Source organism: Ceratotherium simum, chromosome 8 (assembly GCF_057802395.1).
Source record: "Ceratotherium simum simum isolate JZ-2026a chromosome 8, ASM5780239v1, whole genome shotgun sequence".
NCBI lineage: Eukaryota > Metazoa > Chordata > Mammalia > Perissodactyla > Rhinocerotidae > Ceratotherium > Ceratotherium simum.
In genome coordinates, this window is record NC_141907.1 from 71995879 (window position 1) to 72020088 (window position 24210).

At 36.4% G+C, this 24210-nt stretch overlaps 1 protein-coding gene and 1 long non-coding RNA gene across 2 annotated transcripts in view; one reads left to right on the forward strand and one right to left on the reverse strand.

Annotated features, from left to right (window-relative positions):
* The first annotated feature begins 887 nt into the window (after positions 1–887).
* On the forward strand, positions 888–24183 carry IBSP (integrin binding sialoprotein). Its single transcript, XM_087434563.1, has 7 exons — positions 888–1093; positions 11928–11995; positions 12089–12139; positions 12235–12312; positions 16125–16190; positions 22375–22548; positions 23115–24183. Exons 1-7 carry the CDS (start codon positions 1021–1023, stop codon positions 23658–23660), a joined length of 1056 nt encoding a protein of 351 aa, XP_087290689.1. The 5' UTR covers positions 888–1020; the 3' UTR covers positions 23661–24183.
* LOC147916501 (uncharacterized) overlaps positions 11744–24210 on the reverse strand; it is a 111526-nt gene continuing 99059 nt past the window's right edge. The window contains exon 4 of the long non-coding RNA XR_015552946.1: positions 11744–12885. This is a non-coding gene — a long non-coding RNA (uncharacterized LOC147916501). The remainder of the gene's footprint in view (positions 12886–24210) is intronic.

The window sequence follows — 24210 nt, forward strand, 5'->3', positions numbered from 1 at the left end:
AGAAAAAAAAACGTTTGTTATAGACCTTAAGGTTGATCTATATTCTAATGCTACTTTAAGCACTAACAGCTTTGAAATCATGCTAAGTGAATCTCACCAACTAGGTTTCAGATACTGCATCAACTTTGCCTTACACAGACACAACCACAGAGCCATTGGCCAAAATGTAGTATAATTCTGAGGGAAAACAAAAAGAAAAAGCCCTCTTTTGAGTCAGATGGTCTACAGAGTTAAATTTAAAATAGCCCCATAGTTGTCCATACAGTGTTATCTGGCAGGTTGGGTGCTACAGTAACCCCTGCTCTCAATATATTTAAGAGTGTCTGAAATCTTGAGTGGTACCACAAGTTTTTTCCTTGCTGTGCATGTTAAAAAATGTAATTCTATTTGTAGAGCCTAGAACTTTGGTATGGTTCTAAAGAATAATGTGAATGTGAACATGTTGATAGGATAACAGAAGAAAACTTGTAGTAAGAGGCAGGAAAATTGATTTCCAATGCTCTGGAAATGAAATAAATTCATGTATTTTGGAGTTGGTGAAAGTATTTTTCATAGGTTTAAAACAATGAAAAAATATCTCTCATGTCAACTAAATTCACACTTAACACCCACAACTGAAATCTTAAAGAAGTTTCCTGAGAATGCATTTATTTTATTTACTTTTGATCAGTTTGCTCTCTGTTCTTTGAGAAAGCGAAAAATGTCAAGTGAAGAAATAGTGTAAAAGGCATTGTTTGATGGTTTGTTTAGGCATCTTAGAAGATAGATATCAAAATGCCACTAGTAAGCTTACCTTAGTCTGTTCACAAAGAAATTATGGACAAAGTTCTTGTTTTAATTACCTTTGTACCCTCAGCATTCATTTGGCACTGTGCCTGGTCCATACTAGGTGTTGAAAACAATGGATGGATGGATGAATAAGAAACTTTGGAGAGTCTATTGCCTGCAACATCACAGACTTACAAAGAGAAGAAATGGCTTCTAATAATACTGACTCATAGAAACATCAATTTGGACCTTATGAAAAAACTGAAATTAAGAGGCTACAAATCTCTTACTTCAATGGATGCCTTTGCAGCCATTATGCAGACAAGTGAGTCTACAGTCTATTGGTGTATGAAATATTATTGCTTAGCATAAATATGTTTTATAAAATTATAATGTTTCTTCAAATTTTGAGACAAATGGCTAGATTGTGTTAGGCAAAGTCTCTCTTGAAATATACATTTTATTTTAGGAAACAAGGAAAAAAAATTTCTCCCACTAGTGTCATGGAAGAGCTTTGTCAAGCTCTGAGTGTTTTGTGCCTTTTGTAGATTAGGCACAGTAAGGTGTTTAGTTCTCCATTAGAGCCATCTTTTTCTGCCACCATCTTTGCTCCCACCTCCCACCCTCACCCCTGCTACCCCAGCTATTGTCAGCATTATGCTTGTAACTTCTCCATGGGCCTGTGAGTTGGACAATACCTCATTTGATACACTCTGCTGCCTTCTTCGCAGTCCTTTTGTTTTGGTTGTTCTCAAATAACCTGTTCTTTTATGAGGTCCTCTCTAGTCCTGAGTAGAATCTACTACCAAATTTAAAACATCCAAATCCATAGGGAACTTCTGTCTCTCATGGTGGCCAACACTTCTTCCACCACAAAAACCAATTTTGGTCTCTCATGGGTGGCAGCTTCTCACTGTTTGACACCGTAACACCAACAGAAGCAAAGACTCTGCCCGTTTACTTTAATAAAGTATGAACTTGAATATGGAGCAGGAGCTTTTGAACTATTGCAGGAAAACATAATTACAAGGAGGACTTGGCTCTGGTTGTGAATCAGCCTGAAATTGTAGGCAAATCTCTTGACCCCCACCCTAGACATAAAGCCACAGGACTAAGGGAGGCCATCCTCTCCCAATGCCAGCTCACCAGATTGAAAGTAAAATAAGGAGTTCCATGTGCTCTGAAAGATTTTCTAACTTTGTGGAACTAGATCACAAAACTTGAATTTTAATGGGCTCTCCAGTCCACCACCTCATAATTGTACTTACTATTTTCCTTATACTATGGGAATACTGAATCTGGCCTATTTTGGCAGTTATTTTATTTTATATTTCTATCAAGGAATGACTATTTCTAGGTTCTTAGATATTTCTAGCTAAAAGTGCAAAAAAAATCCGCATCATATTTTACATATAGAGATTATTTTTCCAAAAGAGAGACTTTGCCAGGCATCAGGTGAAAAGAGGCATTTCCACATTTTTGATGGTGATAGTGATGATAGTGACAAAAGATCATGTTTTCCTTTCGATTTTAAAAATTGAGGAGAAACTGGTCATCTCCTCTTTTGCCTCTGAGCATGGCTGTGCCTGAAGAATACGAAGATATAGATAACCATCTCGAGTTTAAAAATTCCTCTAAGAAATGCATTTCTTAGGCATTTAAAACTTTGAATCTAAATAATTGATATTTTATTCTTTGAGGTGGTGGGTAGGATTAGGAGGAGGCAGGAACTTACATCCCTAGCTCAAATTCTGGTACAGTAGGAAGACTTCATCCTCAGTAAGAGGATGAAGAGTCACATACAAGAAAACCAGTCAGTCACCCAATATTTAATAATTCTTTCTAAATGTACAGTAACACGACAGCAATACAGAGAGTTATTTGGGAATAGAAAAAAGCAATGAATTAACTAGAAAATACCAAATGAAAAAGAAAAAATCTAAAACTAGAAATTTTTAGGTTGGAGGATTGAGATGAAAACCCGAGTAGGGAAAAAAATCAGCTTCAAGAAAATGAGACTTGCATATAAAGATCATTCTTCTAAAAGAGAGAAACTTATTTGGAATGCATTAGGCCAGAGGTATCCCTAAGAATCCACATCGGACACATTCAAGCAAAAAATACCAAAGCAAATAACAATAAATGTCCACTAAGTGACCAGCTGGACTCAGATGTCCAACGGGTGTTGTAACCTTTACAGTTGATGCAATGGAGTGAGCCATATCATACAAAAGTACAACAGACCACAACTACAGACTAAGAGTGATGTGTTTTTTGTGGAATCACAAACTGTTATTACCGCAGATCATTGCAGAAGGTCCGAGGCAGTGGAAAACCTAAGGAACACCAAAAATACAACCTCAGCTAGTAACTAAAAGACTATATTTGTCAATTGTGGAATCCCCAAAATGATGATTTCTGAGAACAGATTTCTCAGTTCTTCACTAAAGAATGTGCTGGTTTGATAAAAATATTAGGCATTTTAACATCACAAAATGAATGAAACATTCAGGTTATTCACAAAGTAACTGAATAATTAGGTAACAGCATGAAACAGAAGGTTCTCTGTTACTCTGGTAAGTAAAAATTTGTTTCTAGCTGAAAACACAAAAAGAGTCAAAGGAAATTATTAAATAAAGTTTAAGGTCAAAATTATTCCTCAGTCTGTCCATATGTAGAAAAGAGTCTTTGTTCGCTTGTTCTTTCCTTAACTGTGGCTGGTAAAGATATAGACAGAATAGCCTTCTAGAAATCATTATAGATTTCCTTCCTCATTCTTAGATATCACAATGGATTGTGGCCCTTCGAAGCTCAACTCTGTCCAACAAAAATCTTATTCCTTAGTATTTAATTTCTCTCCTTAGTGGAGACATTAAATTAAATTCAATTTTTCTCCTTAGTGGGCAATAATGAAAAAAAAAAGGTTGAGAAACAGAGATAGATTGTCTTTCATTCATTCCTTCTTAGTCAGTCAGCCATTATTTTGAGAATATTTTTTGATTAAATGCCCTACTTCAGGCAGTGTGATGAGAGGTTGGAAATATAATGGTAAATATGACCCTGCTCCTATGCTCAACAACTCCGAATATGTCCAGAGGATAAGCAAGCATCCACAATAGAGAAGGATCAGTCCAGTCACAGGAATGTTTTGGAACATAGAAGAGGGACCCAACCTAGCCAAGGTGATAGGAATCAGGACACACTTCCTGAAGGATATAACTTCAGAACTGAGTCCTGAGTGACAGATCAGAGCTAGACAGACAAAGATAGTACACACAAAGGCTCTGGGGTATAGGAAAGAAAATGAGATATTTTAGTATCACTTGAGTTTAGTGTGAGGCAGGATAGTGTAGAGGTGGGGCTGGAGTCATATGTAAGACCCAGATCCTGAAGGGCCTTCTATGCAACTCTGAGAAGTTTAAATTTTATCCGGAAGGTATTAGAGCCATGGAGGATTTTAAGCGGAGATTGAAAATATATTATTGGTGTTTTAGAAAGTTTATTTTGGCCACACTGTGAAAAACGGATTGGAGAGAAAGATAGTAAAGAAGTTCTTATAAATAACCTAGGTGAGACAAGTGGCCTCAAGTAAGACTACAGTGGTAGTGGGGGTGGGTGGAAGTAAGATTTGAGGGGTGTAGAATTAACGGGAATTGACAGGACTACATTCATGTGGGAGGGGTAAGAAACAGGTGATAAGGATGACATTCAGATTTCTAGCTTGAGCAACTGGTCAAAAAACAGGAGGAAGGGCAGCTGGGAATTTGAGGTAATTTTGGAACTTCCAGGTGGAGATTTCCATTATAAGTTTGATATATGACCTTGAAGCACAGGAGGAAAATCCATATTAAAAAAAACAGATGGGTAAGTGAAGTGACGGGAATGAAAGAGATCATCTAGAGAGACTTTGGAGAATGAGAAGAGGAGATAGACAAGCACAGAACCCTGGAAACATAAACGTCTAAAAGACAGCTAGAGAAAGAATGGCGCATAGGAAGAGTTGAGAAATAGCAGGCGGGGAGGGAAGAGAAAACCAGGGAATCCAGTACCACGCATGTGGTAGGTAAGTAGGTAGGGCATTTGAAAGAGGAGGAAACAGTCAGTGGCATCAACTGTTATCAACACCACCTAGGAAAGTGACTGCGAAGTGTTCACTCCAGTTAACAAGCAAGAACTCATTGGTTAAACAGAATGAAGTCATTGGCAACCTTTATGAGACAAGTTTCATAAACAACCCACGCAGTGGGTTGAAAAATGAGTAGAAAGTGAAGAAATTGGGTCATTAAACGTTGACAGCTCTCAAGAAACATGGCTGTGAAGAGGAAGACAGAAATATATGAATAGCTGAGTGGGAATGTGTATGGATGAAGGCGGGTTTTATTTTCTCTGTTTTATGAAAAAGACTTGAAAATACCAACAAAAGAGAGCCAACAGGGAGAAGTAGATGATACAGTAGAGAAAGTACCTGGGAAGGCTATAGAGACATCCACCAGATTGAACTTTCATTCTCTCCTCCCAAATCTTGAATAAAGAAGATTTGGAAGGAGAGAAACAAATTCAGGACCTTTCCCTTGGAGACAGGAACCACATTACAGACAACAGTCTAGAAGTACCCTGCCCTTAGATCTAGTATCTGCTAACAGCATTGTGTGTTAACCTTTGCTTTCTCTTTCAGAAAGGGGAAGGAATTGATACATCTCACTAAAGTTTACCTGATGTCAGATTCTATGAGATCTTCCAGTCTTGTGTAAATATCCATAGATGTGGTTTCCCTGACACCGTATACAGTAATTTAAATAGATACAGTCCTTGCCCTCCAGAAACTCACAATAAAAAACAGATGACATGGACACACACGTCCACCACCACCCCTACCACACCAGGACACATATTACAGTAAGAGAACGTGATGGTTCTTAAATAAGAATTTATATTAGATACAAGTTCGGTATTTGTTATTTCTAGCTATGGGATACATGAAAAGTTTTGCTGGGAAATTGGGGGTGGTTAGGAAAAGTATTACTTGACTTTCGCACAAACAGGGGAGGCCTGGGAGGGAAGAAAGAAGGGAGAGCTTGACTGGATTATACTCGGAGGGAAAAAACCTGTCTCTTGTATTCCTCACCACCCAGGCTTATAAGAGCTTAAAAGATGATAGCAATTGACTGATTATATAAAGTCCTAGATCCAGAGACTTATTGATGCAAAAACTAGGCAAAGGCTGAACAGGTAAGCCTGGAGGGAAGGCAGAATGCATGCTGGAACTCAGAGGGTTAAAGGGTATAAAGCCTTAGTCTGGCTAGAAAGGTTTCCAGTGATGGAGTACCAAAGAGCCACCAGGCTACTGGTGAGACAGCTCAGGAGAAGGAGAAGACTGTGGAGATGAGGGTTAGTGCCCAAATTAGATACTACCTTTTGGTTTCAGAGAGAAAAAGTAGATGTGGAAGATATGGAAGAAATAGTAGAAGAGTTTAGTAATATACATTGGCATAACCAAGATTTTAGCATTTTTCTGATGAAGGGAGGAAATTTTGTCATTTATTCCAGAAAATTCTAGGTTATTAAGCTTTCAATTAAAAGCTGCAAAGAGACTTCACATGAAAATGTTTTAAAAGTATTTATGTACTTTTTAGACTTCGCTATTCATCAGTCTTATATAGAGCATCTTGAAATGTATTCTAGCAGGCAAGAAGTAAAAAATGATATTGGAAAGGAAAGTTGGGGTCAGATTTTTTAGGTTGAGAGAGTTTTACCCAAGGTCAAAAGCTAGCAAGAGACCACACCAGAACTTCAACTCAATCTTCGATTCTAAATCCTGTGGCCACAGAATTATTTGGAAAGGGAAATAGGCAACACACCCACTATTAGAATATTACTACCATAACCTGGCAAGAAGTAATGAGGACGTGAACAAAGGCAGAGGCAACAAGAAAGGAGGGAGAAGGTTGGATCCCAAAGAAACTGTGGAGGTAGTGTTAATAGGATTTGACAACTGAGTATGTGGGGCAGGTAAGAAAGAGGGATACATCACAATGAGTGTGAGTTTCTCTCAAAAATGACTCATTACACAGTGCAATTTGGTTGTGGTATGCCAATGAGAAGAAAGTGTGGTCATATGTCATCTAAGAGAATCGATTTATAACAAATATTTAAATAAAGACTATTATGATAATGCGATTGCAATAAAAAAATGTTGAAATAGCCCTGATTATAGAAAAAGCAGCATTAGTAAGGATCCCTTATTTTTTTTTCTCTAGCATTACTCCTTAGAAAGAATGTTCCAATGAGCGTGCGTGAACCCATCTAGTCAGTTTATAGGTAGACCTTGACTGGATTAGCTAGAGATCTCATGAGATATGGTCCCACCACTCACAAAATTACCCAAGCCATAAATCCGGAAGTCATCCTAGGCTTCTCCACTTCTCTTGCTTCTATTAAGTCCTATTCTTTTTATCTATTTATCATCTCTCTCATTTCTTCCATCTTTCCCATCGCCACTGCTACTGCTTTAGTTCAGACCTTTATCATTGCTTTCCTGGACCACTAAAATAGCTTTTGAAGCTCTCCTTCTCCATTACAATCTTGCCTTCTTCATCCCAGCTGTGCCTTGTCAATAAAAGATTTTTCCAAACTGCAAATATAAATATCTTATTTTTCTGCTTTAACCCTTGAGTGTTCTCTCATTTCCATGATGGAGTCCATACTCCTTAGTGCAACCTACAGCCCCCTCCATCTCCTGGTCTTTGCCTATCTGACCACTCTCATCTGTCACTAATTCTACTCACTATATTCCAATCTACTCACTCACTGAAGTCTTCCGAATGTGCCAGCAAGGATATATAGCGATTAAAAGCAGACTGTAGAATTAGACTTCACTTTGATCCCTAGATTCCCCCATTTACTAGCCATGTAGCTCAGGGCATACTTGCCATCACTGTGCTTCTCTCACCTCACCTGTAGAATGGGAATAATCTCATAGAATTGTTTTCTGTGTGTATGAAGGATGAATGAAATAGCTCAAGTGAAGAACTAGCATGAGAACGCTCAGCAAATACTAGATGGTGTTGTTGTGTTATTCATACTTTTCTGTATCCTTTAAACCCATTCCCGAGAATGCTTTCCTCTTCCTTCTTGATCAACCGTTCCTTATTGATAACGTAGCAGATTCCTATTCTGACGTAAGGGTCCAGCTCCACTGCTCTCTTGTCATTTAGAATTAAACCTCCCTACTTCCACAGCATCTCTAAACCTTGTAGATATTTTGATTTCTGTGCCTAGGGATATATGTCTGTTTCTCTACACAACTGTGAAATTATTAAAGACAGACACCAGATCTTCCTTATATTTGGCTCTCTGTGCCTTGGAACATTGGCTCTCCATTGTCCTGGTTCAGTGGAAAACTCAATGATTTAAGGTTTGGTAAATTGAACTAAATCGATGCAGTTGAATTGAATTCAAGTAGGCTATCCAATTTCTCTTTTTATGAGTCTATATTTTCTAAGCAACTTTTCTGAAATAAAAGCTGATTTATCCAAAACATCTAACAGGATGACTGGCACACACACTTAAAAATGATATTTATTAATGTTTGGTTTCTCAGGTAGACTTCACACTAGACAAGGAGAATATGCTGGCTATTAAGCTAATTCTCCCTTGCAAATTAAAAACTTAGTACTTTAGTTTGTCAATCAGTTCCTTGAGGGTTTGGTTTTCATGAATCATTTCAATAACAACAGGTCATCCTTGCCAGCTCTAATCATTTTTTTCCTATACCATATAGAAAAAATTAAATATGAAAATGAACAGAAAAGAGGTATACAGAAGCCCAAGAAAATAAAATGAGGTGACATCACTTGCACAACAGAAAGGGAACATTTAATAGATAATCTAAAAAGGTTTATTTTACAAATCAAAAAATGAAACCTGCCTTTCAGCAGCATGATCCTCAAAAGTTCTAACTTTTATACTCAGCAATATATTTTAGCAGATGTGTCTTATAAACCCTGACATTTAATTATATCAATTTTAATTTATGAGTCATTGAAGCATATTTCAGGAAAAAATACAAAATAATTCATATCAAAATATTAATTGTTCATCAGCTTCCTTCATTATTTAATTTATTTTTTTTTACTAAACTAATAATGTAGGTTTGTTTCTGATGACAGTAAATTTTCCTTTCTTTCAACATAGTGAAAGCTTGGATAATTATGAAATTTTTAAATGGTTAAATCTTTTGCTGTTTATTTTAATTCAAATTCAGTATATTATTATATATATCCAGAACTCAAGCTATTCATCTTCATCTAAACCTTCAATTAAATTCCACAATGCAAACCTCTTGGCACTAGAACCACATTTCATGTTTATTCAACTGAGCCTGTGTCTTGAAAAAGTGTTGAAGTTTGGGGTTTTTCTGGTGAGAATCCACGTTCTGACATCACCTTGGCCATGACAGTGATTGGCTGTTGGAAGGCAAAGAAGAGTTTATAGCCAGCAAGAGCAAGTGAATGAGTGAGTGAGAGAGCAGAGGAAATATTCAATCTGTGTCACTCACTCCTGTGAGCCTGCCTCCTCACTCCAGGACTGCGAACGGGTAAGATTTAATACACCAGCTTCACTATCTTAAAATCAAACACTCCATGTTTTATATCTCTGAATATGGCTTTGAATTTTTTATTTAAATATTGCTAATATTGCCCTGTATAGAATGGCTATGTAATTTAACACTTGTTTACCATTAAACTAGTACCTCAGATTTTAGATTCTTTCACAGATAACTATTTGTTTCCTCATTCTGGTGCATTCAAGATAACCTGACTGAAATACTATTTTGCATTTGCAAATCTGCCTTGATTTCTGCAGATTTCTCCGTAAGTTATGCCTAATCTGTATTTCAATCAGATACAATATCTTTTTAATATGTTATACATTCAATTTCAAAGTGTTAATATCCTATAGCTCTAAAATCAGTTTGGAAAAATACACAGTACTAGAGAAATAAATAACGTTGACAGTTTATCATACTCTTCCTTAAAAAAAACTTGTAATTAGATTCTCAAAACTATCCTTTAAGAATGTTTGAATTGTTGTCTGGGTTAGTTGGGGCCACTATAGAGGTCTTTGCTTTTGATGAGTCACAAAGTAAATAAAATGAGATTTATGTAGGCAGCCAATTGCTGCCTACCTGAATCACTTGGTTCTTTTTATATTATTCCTGCTATGTTTTCATCTAGTTGTTTTTATGGTTTGTTATGAGAAATTTATGTAATCAAAACTCTTTCTACAGTTCTCTGTATTTAAGTTTTTAGCTCTTTTAGATATTATAAATATTTTAAATACGCCAACTCTTTTCATAAGGCTGCAAAGCAATAATTTTCCAGGCTGGTGAGCTCAACCATGGGCAGCAAAGTTCAAAGTATTATTCCAAGTACCCTGATAGCAATGAAACTTCTTAAACAGATGAGCCCCCTTCAGGGGCAAAGCCGTTTTGTCCCCATGTGGCCATCACACAAACACTGTGTGATTTCGCTCATATGTGGAAGATAAACACATGGATAAAGAGAACAGATTGGTAGTTACCAAAGGGGAAGAAAGGGGTGGGTGAAAGGGGTCAAGGGGCACATATGTATGGTGACAGATAAAAATTAGACTATTGGTGGTGAATACAATACAGTCTGTACAAAAACTGATATATAATGATGTACACCTGAAATTACACAATGTTATAAACCAATACAACCTCAAGAAAAGAAAAGAAAAGAACTTTTACTAAAATAGAGAGACTTTGAGGAAGTGTGTAGGCATCAAAATCAAAAGACCCACTCTGCCACAGATAGTGTGACTTAGGACCCAAATACCTTCTCCAGGCCTCAAGACTTACTCAATGTAATATTTATTTTAGTGTCAGATACTCAATCAGAATGCAATAAATCTTGGCTAATGGTGACAAAATGCAAAATCAACCTTCAAGGTACAGTATATGACATGGGTTTTATACATTTTATACATTACTTTTCCATCTGTGTATGGGAAAATTACCATCACTGTTACTTATTGCTTCTAAAATGTTGCCAGTGCTGTCACTCTGCTTGAGAAAGCACTCAGTTAAATGTGTATGTCAGTGCAAGTGGGGGGTTGTTAAGTGTTCAGCTAAGTTTGTTTAACCTCCATTAATATGGAATTTTATCAAATAGAATAAAATTTAAATAGGATAGGATGTCAATCTCTCTCCTTTTACTTATGAGGAACGTAAGTGGAACTGAGATCTTCACATGGCTGCAATCCCCAGGACTGTCCGGGAACTATTTCCACTCTGAGAGTTGCATCTTCAATTCTTCCACAGAATTGGCGTCTTCATCATGCCCATTGCCCTGACCCTGGGATCCCCTGATCCATCCCATGATAGTCTCCCACACTAGTGAGGGAAAGCTTAAGTGGAGCTGGAGAACAACCTAATTTGAGGAAATTTGCTCCTGATGTCCCAAGGTGAAACTCTGATGAACTCTTCTCATAGAATCATCCTTAGACATGGCTGTTCAGTGCTACATGCTAAGAAAATAGTATTTCACATAATATGGATCATTTCACATGCATAACAAAAATACCAAGTGTTCTAAGATATGCATAGGAAAATGGCTCCTAGTCTCATTTTGCAAATGAACTTTTAGTTCAAAATCTATATAGAAGCTGGAAACTGCCTGTAGGATCATTGATGTAAAAGCAATCATTTAAATGTATTCAATTTTTGCTTAGTTTTTAATTATAAACAAAGAAAATAGGTCACATAACTATGGTAACAATTCAGCTCACTTAGCTGATATTCCTGTCAATAATATTAGGAGGCCTCCTTGCCCCAGTATGAAGTAGGCTAAGCATGCAAGCCCCTTGCAGTGATGAAATGGCCTTCCAATGACAGATCATAGCAAATAGGTTAAAACCAAATATGGAACTCAAGATTATTCAAATAGGTAAAATCAGTCTTCTAGCATTTAAATAGAAGGAAGAAATTTAAAACAAAAGTAGAAATTTGGTCTTAATTAGTCGAAACTATAACTGGACATAGATAAAAGCAAATCAAATACTTAATCTTCTAGTATGAGGAAAAAAATTACACTCAGTTTTAATATTTATTAACTTTACCACTTCATTAATTCCAGAAGCAATCACCAAAATGAAGACTGCTTTCATTTTGCTCAGCATTTTGGGAATGGCCTGTGCTCTCTCAGTAAGTTCTTTATTAAAAAGCTGTAGTTATTTCCATTTCTGTCTTTTTATGTAAAAGAAAGAATATACAATAACTAAATGTTCTTTTAAACAGATGAAAAATTTGCATCGAAGAACCAAATTAGAGGATTCTGAACAAAATGGGGTAATTAATTTTAGCATACTTCCTTGGCCTGACTATACTTACTCTAGATTTACTGCACATTAAACGTGAATATATCATTTATTTTCTTTATGCAGGTCTTTAAGTATAGACCACGATATTCTCTTTACAAGCATGCCTACTTTTATCCTCCTCTAAAACGATTTCCAGTTCAGGTAAGTATAAAAGTTAATTTTCCTTCTCACGCACTACAATTTAAAGGGAATCAAATTTAACTACAAAATACCTCAATTCAGCTGTCACTGAAATTCAGCCAGAAAGACTACTTACTACAAAAAGTTTGTTTTTACTATAATAAAATAAAATTTATTCCTAAGTTACCTTTTAAAGCAGAGATACACACACACGCAGTAAATTCATTTGGGCCCAGTCTAGAATGATACAAGAAAAGCAAAAACGTTGGCACATTGATTTCAGGTATTTTGACTAATTCACTGACAAAAGTGGACAATTTTATCAATTGTTGACAATTAAGTCAGTGATAAGGCCACTAATAGTCATGTTATTGTTGATTCAATACTGTCATACAGTTGCTTTACATCCAATAATTTAGAGTCCTTTAATTGGTAGGGGAAAAAATTGACTTCATAAACAGTAAAGATCATTAAGAAAATTCTGGATAATCAATGGTAGTTGCTGAACATCTTCTGAACCTTTGACCTGTGTGGGTCGCTAGAGCAGTGTGTCATACGTTGGAGCACAATTGTAATGGAAGTGTGGCTCAAGACCTGCAGAGGAAAGAGAGAATTTCATGAAATGAACTAAAAAGCTTGTGGGAAAAACAAAACATCCTTAAAATTTGTAAACAAAAAGGAAAATAACTAAACACTAAAAATAAGTTTCTGTTTTTACTGGGTTACCTGTGAAGAGGGCCTTTGAAAACTGGAGGGTGTGGTGTTGATTTTAAATATACAACAAACCAGAATTGTGCTATTTTTATTACCATACAGTTTGGGTTCAGGGCACCAATTATGCACCATTTGGCCCAGGACTCCTGAGACACTAAAAACAGTCAAGATGCTGAAAACGATGCCTCAGCACAGTGGCTTGGCATAGCATCCTACCATATGTTGGGCTAACCCATCTCTAACTCATACAATGATTGGAAACGATCATCTTAAAGTATTTCTAGCACCATAATAATTATGGGGAATGTGTGCAGCCACAGAAATATGAGCACAAGTGATACAAGAGTTGTGGCTTTTCAGAATTATCTTCCATTCTTTGGTTCACCTCAGGCCCATAAATAAACAGTGCTCATTTGAAACTTCACTTTGTTTTCTTTCTTAAACTAAACAGAAATGATAATAAATTTAAGTTTCTCAATAGCTCCTCCTCAACTTTTCTAAAATATAAAGTACATAAAGATTTTCCCACCTAGAAATTTTTATAGATATATATGTGTGGTCCAATTAAAAATGTCCATAGTGAAAAGATGAAGAGGAGTTATATTTTTCATTATCGATAGACTCAAAGTTCACAGATCTTTAATACATAAAATTTCCACAAATTATATGCAGGTAAGTCCATCTCAACCAATGTAGAATTTGTAAGTAAGAGAGTTGTTTTAAAATAGAATCCAACAAAATATATCTCCCCATCCAACAGTCTGACCTAGTATTTATGATCCATCCTCCTACTTGACAAAGTTTGATTTCCAAGATTTTTCCTCTTACATGTCTATTTTTATATTTTCCATAGTTCTTTATTTATTCTCTTAAGTCTATTAAGCATCTAGTGCCCAAATTGTCACCCAAAAATGCATTAAACTGTATTAGCTTTGAAATTTATATTTTATTCAAGCACATCTGTGTTTATATATAATCATTTCTAAAATACCAACTTGCATGAAACATGTTATATTGATTGCAAAGCTATTAACAGTTTCCTATAGCTTATCTATCTGCTTGGCTGTAGAAATGGAAGAATAAATAAGCTTATACCTTAAGCATTTTTAATTGAGGAAATTGTTTTTTATGATTCAAATGATATTTGATTAGTGTGTAAACTCTTAGAGGGCAAAAACTTTCTCTCATATTTCTTTTATTGGATTCATCTCAGCTATCACAATGCTTGACACAGGAAAGCTGCCCACATTTCCAACTTCATCTTTTGCTATGACCCTCATTCTCAGTACAGTGCCTGGAATATATGATTTAGGATTGAATAAAGGGAGTGATGGGAGAGGAAGGTAAAAATAAAATTATGTATTTGAAAGACTTCCATAAGAATCAATAGGACTTAGTGACAAATTGGTAATAAGGCATAAATGAAAGAAAGGAAAATAAGAAAATGCCAAGTCTTCAAGGCATTTCATGCAGTTTTAAAATTGTTCTCACTGCAGATACTAATTGAAGAGTAATGTGGTTGGGGTAGGAAGAAGGCTAGAGGTGAGGAAGCTTGTAAAATGACTAAAACACTCCCACTGAGACAAAATGTGCTGCATAAATATGCTGTCCTCTATATATAATTTAACTAACAAATAGAAATGGTTCAAATACAATATTATGTGTTATTCACTCTCTGGGCTGAATAGGGAAGGCTCAACCATGAAGGTCATGGCAGTGGAAGAACAGGTCTAACTATTCTCTTTTCCACCCAAGGTTATTCTTGGCTCAAGGGGACAAGCATTCCCTTTTCTTGGGTGGATAGTGTGGCCACCTGAAGAATGAGCCCAACAGGGACAGCTCTGAGCAGGACCAGGGCATGAGGGTTTCCTCGTATCTGATCTCTAACCCTGAGGTCTTCTGCAGCTGTATTGTCTAAGACCCAGGATACTTAACTGGGTCATCAGAATCAAAGCTAAAATTTGCAGGGCAGAAAATGACAGAATCTTAAGTTGGGTATCCATTTATATACCTAGTGCCATTGGGGTGGTTCCAAAAAAAGAAGGAGAATTTAATTTGGGTTATCATTGGGAGAAAGATGAAGATCTCTTCTACTGTCTTAAAGGCTCTGATAACAGATGTTCAGATTTACATCTCCTTTTAAAAAGTAACAAAGCTTATTAACTTATATTTTTATATACAGACCCCTTAGTTTAATTTATTCTCATTTAAAATGGAGCTCTTTAGAGGAATGGTACTCTATAAATCTCCTAAATGAGTAAATGAAATTATTTTTCCCTTATATAACTTTTACCTCATATATATAACCTCACATATATATATATAACCTTATTTTAGCCATTAGCTTTAATTAGATTGAAAGATACTAAAAATTATACGCAAATTTAATTTCAAGTCAAATTCTAGTTTAAATTCACCAGGAGAGCTCATTATTTAAGAGAATCATCCAGTAACAACTTATATTTTATAGTAAGCCTAATCATCATTACACTTATATTTTATAATGAAAATAAAACAATGTGATCTAAGTCTTAGCCCCAGATTTGCCTTGAACGGGTTGGAGAAGTCACAACTGTTCTGGGCTTCAGATTCTTTCTCTGTAAAATAAATTGGACCAGATAATCTTCTTGTTGTCTCAGAGTTAAGCAATTCTGTAATTCATTGCTCTAGTTTTTACATACAAAATGTTTCAACATATCGCCTATGATTTTGTGGTTGAAAATGGAATATCTCAATTCATATCTAAATCATTGTAAAATACCTCCTTCTCTCTAACCTCATTTTATATACGCCCAATCTCCACACCTCTCTCACATTTGCATGGGAACTGTTCTAGGTAAATAAATCAATCAAGACAGTAACTAATTAGTTTGAGTAAATATTTGTGTGTATTTTAATCTTATTTTAGTCAGCAGGAAATTTTCTTTGATGTTGAATATATGTGTATATATATGTGTGTATATATGCACGTGCATATACACACATACATGTCTATGAACATACACGTGTACACATACATGTGTGTATACACATATACATGTGTATGTGTTAATGTGTGTACATGTATGTATATGTTTATATATTCATATGTATATAAATTCATATACATATATTTTTAGAGCAGTAGTGACTCATCTGAAGAAAATGGAGATGGTGATAGCTCAGAAGAGGAGGAGGAAGAAGAGGTAAGAAATTTCTGAAGTTTCTTCATAACAAACCAGGCAGCACAAAAAACAAATAGGAAACTAGTCTACTGTAGTCTGGACTCAGCAAATAGCCATTGCCAGCTTACCAACTGCCCACAGTCTTCTATTTTGGAAAGTAAAATGTTATTTAAACTAGAATCAACTAAAATGACCTGTTTAAAACACTATTACAGTTTGGGGATAGAGTTACCTATAAGTGGTACACAAAAACAGAATTGTCTCCATTTTAAGTGAAAGAAGTGTAAATTCTGATAAAAACGAAAGTATTGTTTATATTTAGGTGGATAGAACGTGACGGTAAAAGAGCAGTACATAATAATCCTAAATTCAGTGTAATACTTGTTTTAAGGACTGAAGTTAAAAAACTCAATTTACTAAGTGGGTAGTATACGAAAGTTAATCTTCTATCCTGTACGGTGTTATTGTGATTCATTTGCTCTTCTTGACCCACAAAGGAGGGTTTTGTTTTGTTTTGTTTTGTTTTTTGGTGAGGAAGATTACCCCTGAGCTAACGTCTGTTGCCAATCCTCCTCTTTTTGCTGAGGAAGATTGTCCCTGAGCTAACATCTATGCCCACCTTCCTCTACTTTATATGTGGGACTCCTGCTACAGCGTGGCTTGATAAGCAGTGCGTAGGTTGGCACCCGGGATCTGAACCTGAGAACCCCGGGCCTCTGAAGTGGACTGCATGAACTTAACCACTACGCCACCGGCCCAGCCCCAGGGTTGTTCTTTTTAATAGGAATTTCATATGACTTTTTGTCTAACAATAAAATTTATGTTCTTACAGAAATGCAAATACTCAAGATGTATAAATATCTTCCCTTATAGTACTGCAAATTAGTGTAGTTCATGGCTAAAATCCATCTCTATATCTTTGAAATTGTGCTAACTTGTTTATAACTGAAACCCTTGCCCAAGGAAACATACTAATTAGGTATATTTTCCTGGATAGTCAATTATAGCTATCCACTGGTTTGGGAACATTCTAAATTCAGGTATTCTTAGGTGCTATTTATGAATGGACAATGACAGTCAAAAATGGATCATGGATAAATGTCTGCTATCTTGAAAACAAAATGGAGTGGGAACTTAAAAGTGACAAATCATTAGTTTGATTTTTTTTAACCATAAAAGTACCATTTCCAGTACCATAATTTACCCTGATAGTTTAAAGGAAGGCCTTACAGGAATGTCAATCCAGTACCAGAAAAAATGCCACCTACCAAATCCCACAAAATTTTGCCAGAAGCTCCACACAGAAGTTTTACATAAGAACTAAGCTAGGGGGCCGGCCTCATGGCTTAGCGGTTAAGTGCGTGCGCTCCACTACTGGCGGCCCGGGTTTGGATCCCAGGCGCGCACCGATGCACCGCTTCTCCAGCCATGCTGAGGCGGCGTCCCGCATACAGCAACTAGAAGGATGTGCAGCTATGACATATAACTATCTACTGGGGCTTTGGGGAAAAAAAGGAGGAGGATTGGCAATAGATGTTAGCTCAGAGCCGGTCTTCCTCAGCAAAAAGAGGAGGATTAGCATGGATGTTAGCTCAGGGCTGATCTTCCACACACACACACAAAAAAAGAACTAAGCTAGGGTAATCCATTTCACTACAGCTGTTTGCTGTACAGTGGTTGTAAATTGCCTTGCCAGCTAGATTTCCCAATTAGACTGTGTACCTTTCAGCAATGGGTCTTCATTTGTCGTGATGATGGTTGGGGATGGAGAAAAATTAGGACTCTTTTAGGACTCTGATGAAATAATACATGCCCAAAATTTTGTCAACAATCTCTGAACATTTATGGTCCTCCCAAAACTTATCTTCCAACTGCACACAACCTAGGGGAGTAGGGCCCACAGGCTGCAATCCTGGCTTTGGGAAAGACCTGTGCTATACCCTCTTTTGTATGTCCTCACACTGCCTAGCACAGAGTCTTACACATATATGGTGCCTAGAAAATATTTAGTGGTTTCATTTTGAAACTTCAGAGGAATAAATGCTCCAAAGATTATTCATTAAAAGTGATATTGGAGGACCAGCCCCAGTGGCCTAGTGGTGATGTTCAGCACGCTCTGCTTTGGTGGCCCGGGTTCAGTTCCCAGGCCCAGACCTACACCACTTTTCTGTCAGTGGCCATGCTGTGGCAGTGGCTCACACAAAAAGAGGAAGGTTGGTAGCAAATGTTAGCTCAGGGCAAATCTTCCTCAGCAAAAAAAAAAAAAAAAATGCTATTGGAAAAGTAGATAAATAAAACTGGGAGCCTTCCATCCTGAAGAAAATTTAGAATCTCTTTTTTTCCCCAGTTCTTCCCTAAAATTTCATTGGCAATTCAGGTTAAATACAGAGTGCCCAGGAATTGTGTTCACATGAGAAGGTACTTAGGCTTATTCTATTTGATGATCAGATATTTTTTTTCCACTCCTAAACTGTTTGCCTTCACTTTGAAAAAAATTTTATTGAAATATAACATACATGTATAACACATTTATCATAAATATATAGATCATTGAAATGTCAGTAATTGAACACGCAAGTGTAATCAGCAGCCACATGAAAAAGCAGCACACGCTTTGTGCTCCATTCCATTGATTAACCAAGCCCCACCAAGGGCAACCACTATTTTGTCTCCTAACAGATAGATCACTTTTGCCTCTTTTCGTGTATTATATATATGGAATCATACAGCATATACACTTCCGCATGTGGTCTCTTCCACTCTCAACTTCAGAGATTGATCCATATTGTTCTCTAGTTGTAGATTGTTCATTCTCATTCACATAGTTTCCGAGTTTGGGCTATTACAAAATGTGCTGCTATAAACATTCTAGTACACCTTCTGGTGAATATATGCATTCTTCTCTGGAGGCCATCTTATCTAGAAGGGAAATTTCTTTTTTTTTTTTTAATTTTTTGTTTATTGCAGTAACATTGGTTTATAACATTGTATAAATTTCAGGTGTACATCGTTATACTTCTATTTCTGCATGGATTACATCATGTTCTCATGTTCACCACCCAAATACTAATTACAATCCATCACCACACACATGTGCCTAATTATCCTTTTCGCCCTCCTCCCTCCCCACTTCCCCTCTGGTAACCACCAATCCAATCTCTGTCTCTATGTGTTTGTTTGTTGTTGTTATCATCTGCTACTTGATTAGTGAGATCATACAATATTTGACCTTCTCTCTCTGACTTATTTCTCTTTGCATAATACCCTCAATGTCCATCCATATTGTCACAAATAACTGGATTTCATTGTTTCTTATAGCTGAGTAGTATTCCATTGTGTATATATACCACATCTTCTTTATCCATTTGTCCCTTGATGGGCACTTAGGTTGCTTCCAAGTCTTGGCTATTGTGAATAACGCTGCAATGAACACAGAGGTGCGTGTTTCTTTACGCATTGGTGTTTTCACCTTCTTTGGATAAATACCCAGTAGTGGAATAGTTGGATTGTATGGTAGTTCTATCCTTAATTTTTTGAGGAATCTCCATACTGTTTTCCATAGTGACTGCACCAGTTCGCACTCCCACTAGCAGTGTATGCGAGTTTCCTTCTCTCCACATCCTCTCCAACACTTGTTGTTTTCTGTCTTCTTAATTATAGCCATTCTGACGGGCATGAGGTGATATCTCATGGTAGTTTTGATTTGCATTTCCCGGATAGTTAATGATGTTGAACATCTTTTCATGTGCCTGTTGGCCATCTGTATATCTTCTTTGGAGAAATATCTGTTCACATCTTTTGCCATTTTTTTAATTGGGTTGTTAGTTTTTTTGTTGTTGAGATGCATGAGTTCTTTATATATTTTGGAGATTAACCCCTTATCAAATGTATGCTTTGAAAATATCTTCTCCCAATTGTTAGGTTGTCTTTTCATTTTGTTCCTGGTTTCCTTTGCCTTACAGAAGCTTTTTAGTTTGATGTAGTCCCATTTGTTTAGTTTTTCTATTGTTTCTCTTGCCCGGTCAGATATGGTGCTTGAAAATATATTGCTAAGACTGATGTCGAAGAGCATACTGCCTATATTTTCTTCTAGAAGTTTCATGGTTTCAGGTCTTACATTCAAGTCTTTAATCCATTTTGAGTTAATTTTTGTGTATGGTGTAAGGTAATGGTCTACTTTCATTTTTTTGCATGTGGCTGTCCAGTTTTCCCAAAACCATTTGTTGAAGAGACTTTCCTTTCTCCATTGTATGTTCTTGGCTAGAAGTGAAATTTCTAAGTCAAAAGGTATGCATATGTTCAACTTGAGTAGATGCAACCAAATGACTTTCCAAAGCAGATGTACTGATGTAAACTTCCACTACCAGGATATGAGAGTTCCACTGCTCCACATTCTCACCAATACTCGTTTCTTTCAGTCATTTTACCCTAGATTCTAGGAGGTTAATAATACATTTTTAAGCACAAATTATTGCTAATTTTTCTATTCAATAAGATATTTGAGGCCTAATACCCATCAACAGACTGACCTATTTTCATTTTTAACTTATTGCAGCAGGACATCCTTAAATAAAGTATCTAGGAAAAGAAAGAGTGTTTTAGGAGAAAATGTAGAAGTCTATGAGTTGAGAGTCTGGGCCTTTAGTCATGACCCTGCCACTAATGAACTGCTATCTCTTTGACCTCATACAAGTCATTTATCCCATTGGACCTCAGACTTTTCATCTGTGAAATGAGGGAACAGGACCCACCTTGCATATTCTTCTACTCCAAGGATATTTCCTCCTTCTACCTTTGAAAGGTTTAGTCTGTTGGACTAAAGCATAAACATGAAAAAAATAAACAGTATGGTAATTGTGGGATATTTGACATAATTAGCTTGGAGACTGTTTTGGGTGGACTCTAGTAGTCTCAAGAGTTCATTGAAATAGTGGAATTTACAAATTTGATGGAACAAATATATTCTTCTTTAGTCACTTTGTTTTAGTAATAAGGCAAGCTAAATCTGAGTTTTTTTTATTTGTTTTGAAGTCAAAATATAGGATGCCTGGTTAAAGTTATCCTAACATCACAATCTTTTTAAAAATACATTGAAATGAATTCAATTTTCCAGTACTCATTTAAAGTAAATAAATTCTATATGTATGAAATCCTGAATTTAATACTAGCTATGAATTACATTGGGAAATTAACTCAGTTAACAAGCAATTGCCTAACAAAAAGGAATAAAGGCAAAATAATAAAATGTTAAAGATTACAATAAACATAATTTGACAAGTGATTTTTTTTAAAAACATTTTCATGCAATAACATAATATACACCTAAGGATTTCTTGGAGTGTTTAGTCTCTTCATCATACAGGAATATTGATTTCATGTCAAATGCCTGAAATTTTTTGAATACTGCATATGGAACAGTACTGACCTACATACTGGCAGATGGATTTTGAATTAAATATACCCTTTTTTCTTTAAACATCAAAGCACATGAAATATATTCACTTATTTTTTGGTAGTAAATAAAATATGCAGTCAATCTGTTTGAAATGTTTCTATAGAAAATTCCTTTCTGGAAAAAAAAATCCTAGGTGTAGGTGTGTACAATTCATATAAATCCCTGTCATTGTGAAAACCATCATGGTACATTAGAAGGGGCTCAGCTTTTTGAGTTAGAAAGATACAGCTTCATCACTTACTATAAGACCTTAAACAGGTTATTTAGCTTTTCTGAGCTCACTTTCCTTTTCTGAAGAGTGAGAGCAATAATCCTAACTTACAGGGCTGCTAGAAGAAATTTAAAAAGTAAGTATAAAGTTCTCAGCTTATTTGTTAGCAAACACAATAATTAATTTACTGCCATGTTCTAGTAGTTATTAATAAGACTTTGAGAGCCTAAGCCATGTATGGTATGATACCATATACTCAGATATGTGGAAATTATTACACAAATATTTTTGAGTTGATTAAATAGAATGCAGAAATAGCTAAAACACAGTATAGTGAGGTCAATAGGGTGAGATAACTTTGAGTTGAGTTCTTAGAAGTGAGAAGTGCAAATGGCATAAGAGGAAGCAGAATTGCCAACGTTGGGTGATGAGCTGGCTGAGGGATACAAATGTTTCCCCAGTGATGGTTCATGACTCCAACAAATCTTGAGTTACCTTCCAGTTAAGGTAACTTTTCTTGCTCTGGCTTTTTTTACCAGGGGACTTCAAATGAAGAAGAAAACAATGGAGAGAATGAAGACTCTGATGGAAATGAAGATGAAGAATCCGAGGCTGAGAACACAACCCTTTCTACTACAACACTTGGCTATGGAGAGGAGCCCACCCCTGGAACAGGGAATATAGGTCTAGCTGCAATCCGACTTCCCAAGAAGGTAATAATTCCCCCAAAATTTTCAATCTGATTTCATTTCTTTACTGAAGTCTAAGGTTGTCCCAACACTACGGCACAACGTATTTTATATTATCTTCATTAGCTCATCGAAAAAGTGAGAACAGATACAATTTCCCTGTTTACAAATAAGGAAAGATCTTTTCCCAGGCAAGTTCTTTTCCCATGTTATTACACTGACTTTCTACATTATAACAGAATACTAAGGACAAGCATCTTAGCAATGGATAAAAGGTCCTGAGAGATGCCATTGCATTTCAGGGAAGAGGATTCCAACACAGAGAGAGTGAGGGGCAAAGCTATAGGAAGCATCTCCCACAAAGAAGGCTTATTTATCGGGTACAGTTTCCCCCATCAAAACCCAATGATGAAGGTACTAATTCTGAATTTTTAAAACCCCCACCAATTTTTTTGTAAGTTAAATTGGCTTCAATTCAAAATTACATCCAGAACAAAGCTGTCAGTACAGCCTGTGTTAGCTGAAATGATGGCCTTAAGTTTTACATATTTCACACCTAGATTTGGATTCTTCCAAACTTTTCTGTACAGGCTGGGGATATAAAAGGCAAGGCTACAAAAGAAGAGGAAAGTGATGAAGAAGAAGAAGAAGAAGAAGAAGAGGAAGAAAATGAAAACGAAGAAAATGAAGCAGAAGTGGATGAAAATGGGCAAGGCATCAACGGCACCAGCTCCAACAGCACAGAGGCAGAAAACGGCCATGGCAGCAGTGGCGGAGACAACGGAGAAGAAGGGGAAGAAGAAGTCAATGCAGAAGGAACCACGGTGGCTGGAGAGCAGGACAAGGGTGGCTCTAAGACAACAACCTCTCCAAATGGAGGGTTTGCACCTACAACTCCACCACAGAAGGTCTACAGGACCAGCACCCCTCCATTTGGGGGAACCACCACCACTGGATATGAGGGGGAGTACGAACAAACAGGCACCAATGAATACGACAATGGCTATGAAGTCTATGAAAATGAGAATGGGGAACCTCGTGGGGACAATTACCGAACCTATGAGGATGAGTACAGCTATTATAAGGGGCGTGGCTATGATGGCTATGACGGACAAGATTACTACTACCACCAGTAAAGGCCCAGCCTAGGATGAATTCATTCATTCTGGTGTTTTGTATGGCTATTGTTTTCAAAGTTCAACTCAGGAAGGTGCAATACAACAAATGTGCATATTATAATGTGGAACGGTGCTACTGTTCCAAAGTGATTTTCTGTAATTGCTTCTGCAAGTAATGGGCTTCTTGTTGCTTCTCCTTGGTGTGTTATTGAAAGGTCGTTGTAAGTCAGGGCCATTTATCAAGTGGTAAACCAATCCATGAGATCAAATTTGACTGAATGTTTTGAGGTTGTAGTTCTATAAATAGTATTTTTAACATGTTTGTACTATTACTAACTGCTAAAACATACTCTTTGTGCAAGAGGTGCTTCTAAGAAAAGAGTTATTGACATTAATGACACTGTATACAATAAATATGTAGTTCCTCAATCACACTGCCTATCCAACACTGTATATTAGCTTTAATTATCATCCTCATGTGTTTTTATGTAACCTGTATGTATAGTCTATCTATGGGTTTTATCACAAATAAAAATGCAATTCTTCAAATGTGTTATAATTAAGAGGA